Source organism: Elephas maximus, chromosome 4 (genome assembly GCF_024166365.1).
Source record: "Elephas maximus indicus isolate mEleMax1 chromosome 4, mEleMax1 primary haplotype, whole genome shotgun sequence".
In the NCBI taxonomy this organism is placed as follows: Eukaryota; Metazoa; Chordata; class Mammalia; order Proboscidea; family Elephantidae; genus Elephas; species Elephas maximus.
Genome location: NC_064822.1, coordinates 58,916,139 through 58,930,163, shown reverse-complemented (window position 1 = coordinate 58,930,163; position 14,025 = coordinate 58,916,139). Strand labels below are relative to the sequence as shown.

The 14,025-nt window shown below is 43.9% G+C and overlaps 1 protein-coding gene across 1 annotated transcript in view; it reads left to right on the top strand.

The window, feature by feature from the left end:
* The window catches only part of LOC126075054 (maestro heat-like repeat-containing protein family member 1), a 73,284-nt gene that overhangs the window by 58,050 nt on the left and 1,209 nt on the right, over positions 1-14,025 (top strand). The window contains exons 7-13 of the mRNA XM_049882182.1: positions 148-288; positions 7,871-7,969; positions 8,544-8,622; positions 9,727-9,837; positions 11,081-11,154; positions 13,184-13,315; positions 13,537-13,581. Coding sequence (XP_049738139.1) covers positions 148-288; positions 7,871-7,969; positions 8,544-8,622; positions 9,727-9,837; positions 11,081-11,154; positions 13,184-13,315; positions 13,537-13,581 — 681 coding nt within the window. The remainder of the gene's footprint in view (positions 1-147; positions 289-7,870; positions 7,970-8,543; positions 8,623-9,726; positions 9,838-11,080; positions 11,155-13,183; positions 13,316-13,536; positions 13,582-14,025) is intronic.

The window sequence follows — 14,025 nt, the reverse complement described above, 5'->3', positions numbered from 1 at the left end:
AGTCGGAATCGACTCGACGGCACTGGGTTTGGTTTTTGGTTTGGTGCTAGGCCCTAGGAATACAAAGCTGAGTGAGGCAAAGCCCTCTGAGGGCTTGTCCTGCCTCCCTCCCTGAGTTGAGGCCAGGTTGTGTCTCCTTGGGCACAGGTGACGGAGCAAGCCCTAGTGGTAATTGGCCACCTCTTCTTCCTCATGCCATCACCCAAACTCAAGAACCAAGTGAACTGGCTAACCCGAAGATTAATGACTTTGACGGAGGCAAAACTGGATCCTTTCTACATTTCCCAGGTGATTGGGATAGAGATGAGAAGGAAATTTAACTGAGTAGTTAGTGCAGGGTTTGGCAAAGCATGGCCCACAGGCCAAATCCAGCCTGAGATCTGTTTTGGTAAATAAGATTTCATTGGAACACAGCCATGTCCATTTGTTTACATATTGTCTAGGTACTGTCTGTTGCTGCTTTTGCACTACAAAGGCAAAGTTGAACAGTTGCTACAGAAATTGTGTGATCTACAAAGTCTAAAATATTTCGTATCTGGCCCTTTACAGAGAAAGTTTTCTGACCCCTGAGTTAATGCATCCCACACTTATTGATTACCTACTCTATGCTTAGCTTGGGAAATGGAGATGTGCTTGTCTTAGAGCTGCTCTGTATCTTTGTAGGGAGAGATATCTATAAGAACCACAGTTCTGTGTGGTACGTGCTCAACTAGAGATGTATGAACACATGGATAGATGTATCATGACCACCACCATCAATGACTGTGGAGTGGACCCTGACTCGTGACGACCCCACGTGTGTCAGAGTAGAACTGTGCTCTGTAGGGTTTTCAATGGCTGATTTTTTGGAAGTAGCTCACCAGACCTTTCTTCCAAGGTGCCTCTGAGCAGACTTGGACCTCCAGCCATTGGGTTAGTAACTGAGTGTGAACATAACCTGTTTACACCACCCAGGGACTCGTGTATAAAGACAGGACTGTAGAAAGGGTTATTGGAGCACAGAGAGGAATGATTAGTTCTGCCTACAGGAATTTAATGAAGGCTTCTCAGAGGAGATGACATATGAGTTAGGCCTTGAAGAGTAAGTAAATATTAATCAGGCAGACAAAGCTGGGGAAGGCATTCAAGGCAGAGGAACAGCGTGAGCACAGAGAGCCCTTTCTCTCAGAGCCCGGGAGATGGGACAACCTTTTGGGTAGATGAGAAGGGCTTGCCACATAGAGGGGGCTTAAGGGGCAGAGAAAAGCCATTCCCATGCCCTGGAAATGCTCCCATGTCTGCACCATCCTCATATGTCTTGGACCCTTGCTGACACCAGTCCCTAAAGGAGCCCACAAGGACTGCTTGTCCAGGGACTGGAATTCAGTCACATTTTATAACACAAATGTTCTGAAGACCCCAGGTTGCGATGGACTTGGGGAGAACATTTAATCCAGTGGTTCTCAACCTGCTTTGTGCCTCAGACCCTTTGGAGAATCTTATGAGAGGTACATTTACACTGAATTTTGGTACAATTCCAGGGAGTCACAGACCCTCTGAAGTTCATCCTTTGGCCCCAGATGAAGAACTCCTGCTTAAACTGTTGTAATTTATGCTGTGGTGAGAAAGAGGCATCTAAGTTAGCCAGGATGATTGGTGGGCAATAGGTTTCTCGGGGGAGGCAGGGTTGAGGAGTGAGCAGGAGTTCACCTGCAGAAAGAAAAGGTGCAGCCAAAGGGGCAGTGGGAGCCAGGAGACCTTTGGATGAACTGTACAAGTTGGCTAGAGGCCCTAAACTGGTCAGGAAGGACTTGGTCTGAGTGGCCCTGCCCTTTTTTCAAAAGGCCACACATAGTGAGGTCTCACTATGTTTGAAAGGAAGTTTCTGGGAGGCCCTCCATAGGAGATGCCCTGTTAGATGGACAAAGTTTCTTTCCTTTCCTTTTTTGTTTTATTAATAGCATAGCTTCAGAAAAAAAAAAGATTTTATTCATGCCAAAGCAATTATACAAAAATCTTAATTATTTATGGATTTAGTAGATTTTAAATCCTAGTATTCTTGTTTTTTAAATTTTTATTGTGCATTAGGTGAAAGTTTACAGAGCAAATTAGTTTCTCATTCAATAGTTTGTACATAAAGTGTTCATGACATTGGTTTCATCCCCCCACAATGTGTCAACACTCTCTGCACTTCCCTGTTCTCCTTTTATCCTGACTTTCTGCCCCTTCCTGCCTTCTCATCTTTGCTTTTGGGCAGATGTTGCCCTTTTGATCTCATATAATTGGTTGTTCTAAGGAGCACGTTCCTCTCACCTGATATTGCTTATTTTATGGGCCTGCCTATGGTTCGGCTAGAAGGTGGTCTCTGGGAATGTCTTCAGTTTCAATTCAGATGGTTGTCTTAGGGCGATAGTCTCAGGGGTTCCTCCAGTCTCTATCAGACCAGTAAGTCTGGTCTTTTTTGTGAATCTGATTTTTTGTTCTACAATTTTTCTCCTGCTCTGTCCAGGACCCCCTATTGCAATCGTAGTCAGAGCGGTCAGTAGTGGTAGCTGGGCACCATCTAGTTCTTCTGGTCTCAGGGTCATGTATGCTGTGCTTCATATGGGCCATTAGTCCTTTGGACTAATCGTTCCCTTGAGCCTTTGGTTTTCTTCACTTTGCTTTGCTCCTGATGGTAGAGACTAATAGTTGTATCTTAGATGGTCACTTGCATGCTTTTAAGACCCCAGACACTACTACTCACCAAAGTAGGATGCAGAACTTTGTCTGTATGAACTATGTTGTGCCAGTTTACATAGATGTCCCTCGTGTCTATGGTCCTTTGCCTTCAAGCCTAGGAACGTCATTCCACAAAGTGGTTATGTCTATGAGGTTGCCCTGACTATGTCCCTTGTGTGCTTTATTGTCTATATTAATGTATAAGCAACACCTATAGTTATGTATGGAAACCCTGGTGACGTATTGGCTAAGAGCTACAGCTGCTAACCAAAAAGGTCAGCAGTTCGATCTACTAGCTGCTCCTTGAAAAACTTATGGGGCAGTTCTACTGTGTCCTACAGGGTTGCTGTGAGTCAGAATTGACTCAACGGCAACAGGTTTGGTTTTTTTTTTGGTGTAGTTATGTATGTAGAAATTTCCACCACCAAACCAATGTCCGTAGGTGGATGTGTTCCCTTACACCCTCCCACACCTCTTGGTGTACCTGTCTACCTATATATCCGTTTGTAAATACTATTGTTGTAGGATTGTCTATGTTATAGTAATTACTGTTGTTACCCTTTGTCCTTGCATTCTTCTCTGTCCTCCCTTGCCTTGGTCATGTTTTGCTGACTTCCCCCATGTTGTGTATTGCCTTTCCCTTCACCAAAATTAACATGTGTCTTCTATTTTTTTATTTTGGTAATTTTCCCTTCCTCCCCTTCCCATCCCTGGTAACCATCAAAGAATGTTTTTTTTTTTCTCTGTGTGTAAACCTTTTCTTGTTTCTTTATAATAGTGGTCTCATACAATATTTGTCCTTTTTGATTGATTTATTTCACTCAGCATAATGTCCTCCAAATTCATCCATGTTGTGAGATGTTTCACAGATTTCGTCATTATTCTTTATCATTGTGTAGTATTCCATTGTGTGTATGTACCAGGTTTGTTAATCCCGTTCATCTGCTGATGGACCTTAGGTTGTTTCCATCTTTTTGCTATTGTGAATAGTGTTGTAATGAACATGGGTGTGCATATGTCTATTTGTGTCATGGCTGTTATTTCTTTAGGATATATACCTAGGAGTGGGATTGCTGGGTCATATGGTAGTTCTATTTCTAGCTTTTTAAGGAAGTGCCATACCATTTTCCACAGTGGTTGTACCATTTTACATTCTCACCAGCAGTGTATAAGAGTTCCAATCGCCCCACAAAATCTTAGCATTCTTTTCGAAACATTTATTTTATTGTGGTAAAAATATATATAACAAAATATTTGCCAATTTTTCAGTTTTTACATGTATAATTCAGTGACATTGATTACATTCATCATGTTGTGCAACCATCACCACTGTCCTTTTCTAACTTATTCCACCACCATTTACAGAAACTCAGTGCCCCCTAAGCAACAACTCTCCTTATCCCCTGGTAGCTACTAGTAAACTTTTGTCTCTATGCATTTACCTATTCTAGATATCTCATGTAAGTGGGATAATACAGTACTCGTCCTTTTGTGACTTATTTCACTTAGCATAGTGTTTTCAAGGTTCGCCTGTATTGTGGCACATACGAGGACTTCACTTCTCCTTATGGCTGAGTAATGTTTCACTGTGTGTATGCATCACATTTTGTTTATCCATTCATCTCGGACAGAGCTTCTCAACAACAGCTGCAAGTTAGACTATGTTGTTGTTGTTTTGTTGTTACTTGCCGTAGAGTTGATTCCAATTCATGGCAACCCCATGTGTGCAGAGTACAACTGCTGCAGAGGGTTTTCAAGGCTGTGACCTTCCAGAAGCAGATTGCCAAGCCTGTCTTACGAAGTGGCTCTGGGAGGGTTCGAGGCGCCTCTTAGCGTGTTGAAACCGCCAACCTTTTGGCTAGTAGTTGATTCTGACTCATAGCAACCCTGTAGGACAGAGTAGAACTGCCCCATAGGGTTTCCAAGGCTGTAATCTTTATGGAAGCAGACTGCTACATCTTTCTCCTGTGGAGCAGCTGGTGGGTTCGAACCTCTGACCTTTCAGTTAGCAGCTGGGTGCTTAACCACTGTGCCTCCAGGGCTCTACTAACCATTTGGGGAGACATAAATCAAAGAATAGTCATGAATTCTCCTGGGATGATTTGACAGTTTCCTAGAGGAGAATGACACTCAGGCACTCACTTAAAAGCATTTATAACCATAACTAATAGTAATTTGTCTCCTACTTGTGCATAGTCCTTTGCAAGGTGCTTTCATATATCTCAAGGAGCCTTGGTGGTTCAGTGGTTAAGTGCTCGGCTGCTGACTGAAACATTAGCAGTTCAAACCCACCAGCCACTCTGTGGGAGAAAGATGTGACAGTCTGCTTCCATAAAGATTACAGCCTAGAAAACCCTATGGGGCAGTTCTGCTATGTTCTATAAGGTCACAACGAATCACAGTCAACTGGACGGCAACAGTTTTTTTCATATACCTCTGCCAGCCCTAAGAGTGGGGTGGGTAGCACAGAAATGCATTTTGTTCTGTGTGCATTTGAAACAATGTGCATTCTGCTGCTGTTGAGTGGAACATTCTACAAATGTCAGTTAGGTCAAGTCACTTGATAGTGTTGTTCTACTCAGTGTATTAAGGCATAAAAACGAAATAGATGGCATCCAGATTGGAAAGACAGAAGTAAAATTGTCTTTATTTCCAGGCAACATGTTCATCTATATAAAAAATCATATGAATCTACAAAAAAGCTACTAATAAGTGAATTCAGCAACATTGTAGGATACAAGATCAATATACAAAAAACCAGTTGTGTTTGTATATACTAGCAATGAACAATTGGAACTGAATTTTCTGATTCAATTTGAACTTTAAGAATGAAATCGAACTTTTAAAATTCCATTTCCAATAGCATAAAAAATTCTAAATACTTAGGAATAAATTTGGAAAAGGTATGTAAGACCTGCACACTGGAAACTACAAGTCATTTCTGAGAGAAATTAAATAAGACCTAATTAAATGGAGAGATATATTGTGTTAATGAGTCAGAAGACTCAATATTGCTAAGATATCAGATTTTCCCAAATTGACCTATAGATTTAATGTAATCCTAATCAAAATCCCAGGAGGTTTTTTTTTTTTAAAAGAAATTGACAAGCTGATTCTCAAATTCATGTGGAAATACAAAGGACTCAGAGTAGCCAAAGCAACTTGGAAAAAGAAGAACAAGACTTAAACTACAATAATGAAGACAGTGTGGTATTGACATCAAAATAGACAAACAGATCAATGGAACTGAGTAGACAATCCAGAAATAGACCTACGTATATAGTGTCAATTGATTTTGGACAGAGGAGCTCAGACAATTCACTGGAGAAAGGATAGTCTATTCAACAAATGGTTCCAGAACAAAGAGATGAACTTCAATCCATGCCTCACACCATATACAAAAATTAACTCAAATAGATCATAGACTGAAATGTAAACCCAAAAGTTATAAAAGTTCTAGGTGAAAATATAGGAAAAATTTGGGTTAGGCAAAAGTGTCTTAGATACAACACCAAAAACACAAGCCAAAAAGAAAGGATGGATAAATTGGACTTCATCAAAATTAATAGCTTCTTCTCTTTGAAAGATACTGTTAAGAGAATGAAAAGACAAGCCTCAGTGTAGGAGAAAATATTTGCAAATCATGTGCATATTCAGAATATATAAAGAACTCTCAACACATGAATTAAAAAAAATTTTTTTTAATCCAAACAAAAGATCTGAACAAATATGTCACCAAATAAGATGTATGAATGGCAAATTAGCACACAAAAAGATGCTCAACGTTAGACATTCCCATTGCTGTTGAGTCAATTCTTACTCATAGCAACCCTATAGGACAGAGTAGAGCTGCCCCATAGGGTTTCTAAGGAGCAGCTGGTGAATTTAAACTGCTGACTTTTTGGTTAGCAGCCAAGCTCTTAACCACTGCGCCACCAGGACCCCATTTAGACATTTTTTGTTGTTGTTAGGTGCTATAGGTTCCAACTCATAGCAACCCTATAGGACAGAGTGGAGCTGCCCTATAGGGTTTCCAAGGAAGGGCTGGTGAATTTGAACTGCTGACCTTTTTGTTAGCAGCCAAGCTCTTAACCGCTACACCACCAGGGCTCCCGTTTAGACATTAAAAAAAAAAAAGGGAAGCGGAATTTACAATCACAGTAAAGTATCACTACTTACCTATTAGCATGTAAATTGGCACAACCACTTTGGAAAACAGTTTGGCAGTTTCTTAAAAAGTTAAGTGACAGATTTATAGTGATAGTGGCTGCCTGGAGAGGGGAAGGAACTGGGGAGGGGGGGCCAGACGGAGGGCAAGATTGTAAAGAGACAATAGGAAACTTTCGAGGGATAATGGATATGCTCATTATCTTAATTGTGGTGATAGTTTCACAGGCATGCACGTTTGTCAAAACGTATTCAACTGTACACTTTAAATACGTGCAGTTTATTGCATGTCAGTTATACTCAAGAAAGCTGTTCTAAAAAATCCAAGGGAATGTTGACATATGCAAGCGGGGATCCTGCTGAGACTGTTTGGGGGCGCTCTCATGTCAGAGCAATTCACCGAACAATAGACTCCGTTAGGTGGAGGGCAAATATTCAGGTTTTTACACTTGGTTTTCACAATTTTGTAAGTCTGAGAACAATAGAACCAGTTCCTGCTTTGCTATGGTTTATTTAGCCTACTTCTTTGAAGTCAGCCAATACTGGCAGTGTTGAATTGCCTTAAAAGTTTCTGTGGAATTTGTGGGGTTATTTGAAAACAAATGTCGCCTCCTGGGCGAGGCCAAAGAAGTCCTAGCTGTATTTAGCTATGTAAGAAATAAACCCTGAGCCTTCCTTGCAAAGGTTGAAGAGGGAGGTGTGAAACTTTGATGGCTGGGACCATCCTTGAAGAGAAAATCCATTAAAACTGTTGCTGTCATGTCATTGCTGTTGCTGTCAAGTCATTGCCGACTCATAGCGACCCTATAGGACGGAGTAGAACTGCCCCACAGGGTTTTCAAGGAGTGGCTGGTGGATTTGAACTGCTGACCTTTTGGTTAGAAGTCATACATAGCTCTTAACCACTGCACCACTGGGGCTACTTGAAGAGAAGATGTGAGGAAAGAGGAGGCTGTGGAAAGGGCTGGGCTGACTGGTCCTGACTCTGTCCTTGTGCCCACAGTGTATTTACAAACTTTTGGGTGCCCTGGCTGTCAGCGGCAGTGGAGGTGTAAACTTGGCATCACAGCTGGAAAATATTGTGGACATGCTTTTCAAGCAGGTGAGTGTGGAGGGGCTAGAAGCACCCTGTGCTTGTTCTTTCACTCTTTGGAGGTGATGGCTTTCCAAGCCCAGGTCACAACTTGCACACAGCACAGGTGTTTTCACATGGTGATCCTAACCATACACACTTCAGACTTTCCTAGAATAGGCAACTGTCTGGATTCTGGGCACAGAGTGGGCCATTCTCCATGAGGTAAGTTGGACATATCCCCATATGTTTTCTGGGGGTAACAGGCCTTTGCTGCTCCTCCTAAACTCTGGGAAAAGGGCAGAAGGTCCAAGCTACTACTCCAACATGCCTGTGGAAATGCCAGGCCTTCTCTGTTGCAGCCTGGAGTGGGAAGAAGATGATTGGACATTTTGCAGAAGGCTGATACCTTCCATATATTTAATTTGTTGGCCACTGTCTTCTTCCCTTTGGGGCTGGGGATGTGGATTCCTGGGTTCTATTTTCCTGTTCTCCTTGTGGCCAAGTACCATATTCTTCATGGCTCCACCCCCAGTTTCCCCATCTATGCCCAGGGGCCCTGGTTTCAATCCTCCCAGGCCTGATGTCCCTGGTCTCCCCATAGGTGAGAGAAAAAGTCAATAGCTCAGATCCTCACACAGTGCAGAACTACAGCTTCACCTTGAAGGCTTTCTACACCCTGAGTAAGTTAACACATTTTCCTAGTCCAGGCCCCTGGGAACTCAGGAGCACTCTTGTCTCTCCTAGGACTGCAGTGGGGGCCTAGGTTCCCTTGGGGGGGCTTCCATTCAAGTATTCCATCCATGAATACCAGAGTAATTATGTGAGATTTGCCTGAAGTTAAATGAATTTCAAAGGACATGGGCCTTGCCCCTACCTCCCACCCCTTTAGTTCCCACTTCATTAACCTGGGGTTGGTTTCCTTTTCTTCTGTGGTGATCCTCGGTTCAGAATAGTGATAAAGGAATTATAGCACTGATGATCGTGAGACATGTGCTGACCCATGGTGAGGGGGACAGACACGCAGCGGGGCAGGGGAAGGCAAAGTATCTGGCACCATGCTTGGCCCATGGTAAATGCTGGACAAACATTGGCTGTCTTTCTTCTTCCTTCCTTTTCTCTATCCTAATGGACCCTGATGGTACAATAGTTAAACGCTCAGCTGCTAACCAAAAGTTCAGTGGTTCAAACCCTCCAGCAGCTCTGCTGGAGAAAAGACCTGGTGATCTGCTCCCATAAAGATTACAGCCTAGGAAACCCTATGAGGCAGTTCTACTCGTCATACAGGGTTGCTATGAGTCGGAATTGACTCAACAGTACATAACAAGAAATGAACCCTAATTTATCCAGCCCATGGTATCAGTGACTTGCTTCATGTGTGATTTACCTTTACTCATCTCCCACCACTTAAAAATACTCCTGAGCATTCCTGAAGCCAACTCTTCAGATGTGGATTGGACTGGACAATGGGATGGAGAGGGATGCTGGTGAGGAGTGAGCTTCTTGGATCAGGTGGACACTTGAGACTATGTTGGCATCTCCTGCCTGGAGGGGAGATGAGAGGCTAGAGGGGTTAGAAGCTGGCGAAATGGACATGAAAGGAGAGAGTGGAGGGAGGGAGAAGGCTGTCTCATTAGGGAGAGAGTAATTGGGAGTATGTAGCAAGGTGTATATGGGTTTTCATGTGAGAGACTGACTTGATTTGTAAACTTTCACTTAAAGTAGAATAAAAATTACTAAAAAATAAAAATACTCCTGATTCCCTTGTATTTGTGCCCCTCTGATAGCCAAGTTATACAATGAGCAGATGGTGCTATTACTACGGAAGGTGCTGGAATCCACTGATCCAGTCAAAGTAGCGTCAGCTCTTCAAGTCTTCACGTATGTGTTCTGGGAAGGTGAGTGGGAATGGGGCCTGGTCCCATGGCTTTAGGACTTGATCTTCGTTTCTCAGAGATTTCCTTTCTCTGGGTGACAGTTTAGTGTACTAGTTAAAAGCATAGTTTGTAGAACTAAGCTCTGTGGGTTCAAATCTTGGCTTTGCCCCTTTCTTACTAGCTCTGTAAACTTGGGCAAATTATTTTTAGTTTGTGCCTCTATTTCTTCATTTGATAAATGGAGGTGAGAATAATACCTACCTGTAGAGGTTTTTGGGAGTCCCTGGGTGGTGCAAATGGTTAACATGCTCAGCTGCTAACCGAAAGAGGTTAGAGTCCACCCAGAGGTAACTCATAAGAAAGGCCTGGTGATCTACTTCTAAAAAGTCAGCCATTGAAAACCCTATGAAGCACAGTTCTGCTCTGACACACATGGGGTCACCATGAGTTGGAATTGGCTCAACATCAACTGGTTTTACTGGTTTTTTAGTTGAAGATTAAATGAGATAACATGTGAAGTGCTTGGAACAGTGCCTAATCTGCAGTGAGTAGGCAGAATCTACTTTACCACAATGGGTTTATCTATGATTGTTATCGTGAAGAATAGGATTCCACTCCAATCAAGCACTGTGTGTCCAGCACAGTGCTAGGCACTGAGAATACAAGTACAAATAAGACATGGCCCCTGTTTTCAAGGTGCTCACTATTGAGTAGGGAAGATGAGGCTGTTTGCACAGCTCAACAATGCAAGACAGTATGCAATAAGATGCAAAAATGTGAGCATGATAATATGGAACAGGACGTGGTGAGGGATTAATCGGGGAGCTGGGCTGGGCTTTATGTAGGAATGGGACTAGCGGCAGGCGAAAAGATTGTTACAGTGGCTTAGGAGAGGATGTTCCCAGCGTAGAAGACCCTCGGTCCAAGTTCTAAAGGTTGAGATGTACACAGGGTGGGGGAAGAGAGCTTGGCCGGAGATGTAGATTTGTGTGGGCAGCCATGCGAGACTGGTAGGTTGAGGCTCAAATGCCAGCTTGATCAAAGCTTGATCGAAGTAGTGTTTCAGGTCACTGTTCAGTGTAGGCTGGGTAGGTTTCCATATGAGTTGGAGGCAGAGGGATCGCTGAGATAACCCCTGGAGATTTCACCTGGCCTTTGAAGATCAGGACTATACCTAGAATTTTTCTTACTTCTTATATCTTCCAAAGTAACAGAGGAGGTGGAAAGAAGGTGACCTCCAACTGTATGTCTGTCTTTTCTCTAGTGTCCCAGACAGAGAAAGTGAAGAGTGACGTGATGAATTCAGTCATAATTGTGATTCAGGAGGATTTCAAACTGGTGCGTGTGGGCGTTGGGAGGAGAGCTCTCGAGGTCGTGTAAAACGGAGAGTGGGAGGATGTTGAGGGAGAAGGAGGAGCGGTAGGGCACCCTAATGAAGCCAGTTCTAGGCTCAGACCCCTGCCCTTGGGTTCCATTTGTGTTCTTCAGAGACTTAGAGGGGTTTGAGAAGTGGAGAGGTGGTCCCTAACCATTTTCTGAGCCTTTGCAGTGGGCAGCACTTGTGGTGTGCCCTGTGGGGACATGGGGCTCTAAAAGATACTAATTCTCCCCCCTCAGAACCCGGTTTCCTTTGGAGAGAAGATCTCAAACATTAGGTCTGGGGTGGGGTCTGAGAAGCCGTATTTTTAACAAGCTCCTTAGACGATTGTGTGGCCCAGCCAGGGTCGGAGACAGCAGAGACCACCCCCAGCTCTGGATTGCAGGACAGAGCACAGGGATGGCTGGAGCAGTGGTTTTGAGTGCCAAGCCGAGGACAATGGGCTCGTAAAAACCTGTTGCCGTTGAGTCATTTCTGACTTATAGCGACCCTATAGGACAGAGTAGAACTAGTCCATAGGGTTTCCAAGGCTGTAAATCTTTATGGAAACAGGTGAAAATATTGAAGTTCCCAAGGATTTCATTTTACTTGTATCCACAATCAGTGCTCATGGAAGCAGCAGTCAAGAAATCAAATGATGTATTGCACTGGGCAAATCTGCTGCAAAAGACCTCTATAAAGTATTAAAAAGCAAAGGTATCACTGTGAGGACAAAGGTCTACCTGACCCAATTCATGGTATTTTCAGTCACCTCATATGCATGCGAAAGCTGGACAACGAATAAGGAAGTCTGAAGAATTGATGTCTTCGAATTACGGTGCTGGGGAAGAATATTGAATACACCACGGACTGCCAGAAGGATGAACAAGTCTGTCCTGGAAGAAGTACAGCCAGAATGCTCCTTAGAAGCAAGGATGGAGATACTTTGTCTCACGTACTTTGGACATGTTATCAGGAGGGGCCAGTCCCTGGAAAAGGACATCATGCATGGTAAAGCAGAGGCTCAGCGAAAAAGAGGAAGACCCTGAATGAAATGGACTAACACAGTGGCTGCAACAATGGACACACACACAGCAGTGATTGTGAGGATGGTGCAGGACCTGGCAGCGTTTCATTCTGTTGTACATAGTGTTACTATGAGTTGGAACCAGCTCAATGGTATCTAACAACAACAACAAATCTTTATGGAAGCAGACTCCCAAATCTTTCTTCCGCAGAGCAGCTGGTGGGTTTGAACTATCAAACTTCTGGTTAGCAGTCGAGCACTTAACCACTGGGCCACCAGAGTTCCTTGGACAATGGGCATCATCCCTAAAAACAAAGTCCTAATTCTCAGGTTAGGAGTTCCTGGGTAGTGCAAATGGTTAAGTGCTCGATTATTAGCCAAAATGTTGTTGGTTCAAACCCACCCAGAGGTGCCTAAGAAGAAAGGACTGGTGATCTGCTTCCAAACGTCACAGCCTTGAAAGCCTTATGGAGCATAGTTCTATTTTGCAATACATGGGGTTGCCATGAGTCAGAACCAACTTGATGGCAACTAACAACAACAACAACAATCCTTAAGTTAATGAAAAGCCCAGAATGTGAGGGCTGGGCCCTCAAGAATATCAGGAATCCATTCCTGTCTTCATCTATGAAGACCAGAACATGGGACTTTTCTTGGACTCAGATTTTGCCCCCACCCAACACTCCTGTCACTTTTAATATCTCTGGGGACGTAAGGAGTCGGTAAGCTAAGAGCTTAGTGTTCTCCAGGTTAGTAGGAGGTGAAGTGGGTTGGAAATGGTCAGATTCAGTGGCTGATGACCTGTCCTGACCACAGAGCCCGCTGAAGAGCTCAGACTAGACTTGGAGTCCAAATATCTGGGTTCCTCGAGGACACCACTTACCTCCTCTGGGCCTGTGACCTCACCTGGAACATGAGGGGTCATACTGACCAACCTAGAAGTCCCTTTCTGTCCTGTCATGTGATGGTCTGTCACCTCACAGGTACGGGTGGCCCTCCTGTACTTCCTTGAGAGACTGGCCCAGTGTGGCTACTTGAACCTACCCCAGGGAAACGTCATCATCAACTACCTCATCAAGCTCAGCGAGCTGAACTCCTCAGTACAAAGAAACCAGGCAGGTGAAGGGGTAGAGGGGTGGAGGGTGAGAGCGAGACTCAGGGGAGGGGGCAGGAGAAAGGACGGCTGGAAGCAGAAGGGAAAGAAGAGGAGGGGAGGCTGGCATGATGAGGAGGGACCTTAGGCATCTAAAACCCTGATCAGTGGGCCATGGGAGGCCTTGAATCAGGACACTCAGCTAGCATTGGTTTCAGATTTTAATTTTTCCTTTTATTTCAGATCACAGGGGAAATTCAAAAAATGTGTTCCAGAATTCTACAGATGGTAAAAAAAAAAAATAGGGCTAAAGAAGCCTCCCCTTTTCTTCCCCTCTGGTTCCCCAGGTCAGCATCCTGACCCACAGACTGCCTGTTTCTCCCCTTCTCCGCTATCTAACCCCACGTACTGTCTCTTCCAACCTTCCCCATCTCCATCTATTCCCACTTGAGTGCCTGGGGCTCCTCTGAGAAGTGACTCAGTAGAGCTGAATAGGGTCACTGGATGGGGAGTCTAGAGGCCTAAGCTTCAGCCCTGTTCTGCCAGTTTCTAGTTGCTATAAAATCTTGGAGCAAGTTGCTGTAAGCTGTGATTTCTCCTGCCAAAGGACGGTGATTATATACCCATCCTGCTTACAGCAACCTATAAGGACTCCTGTAGGCGCAAATGAGCTGATGTGTGGGCCAGAGTTGAGTAAAGGGCTGTGAGGAGGGAAAGAAGAGCTGTGATTCA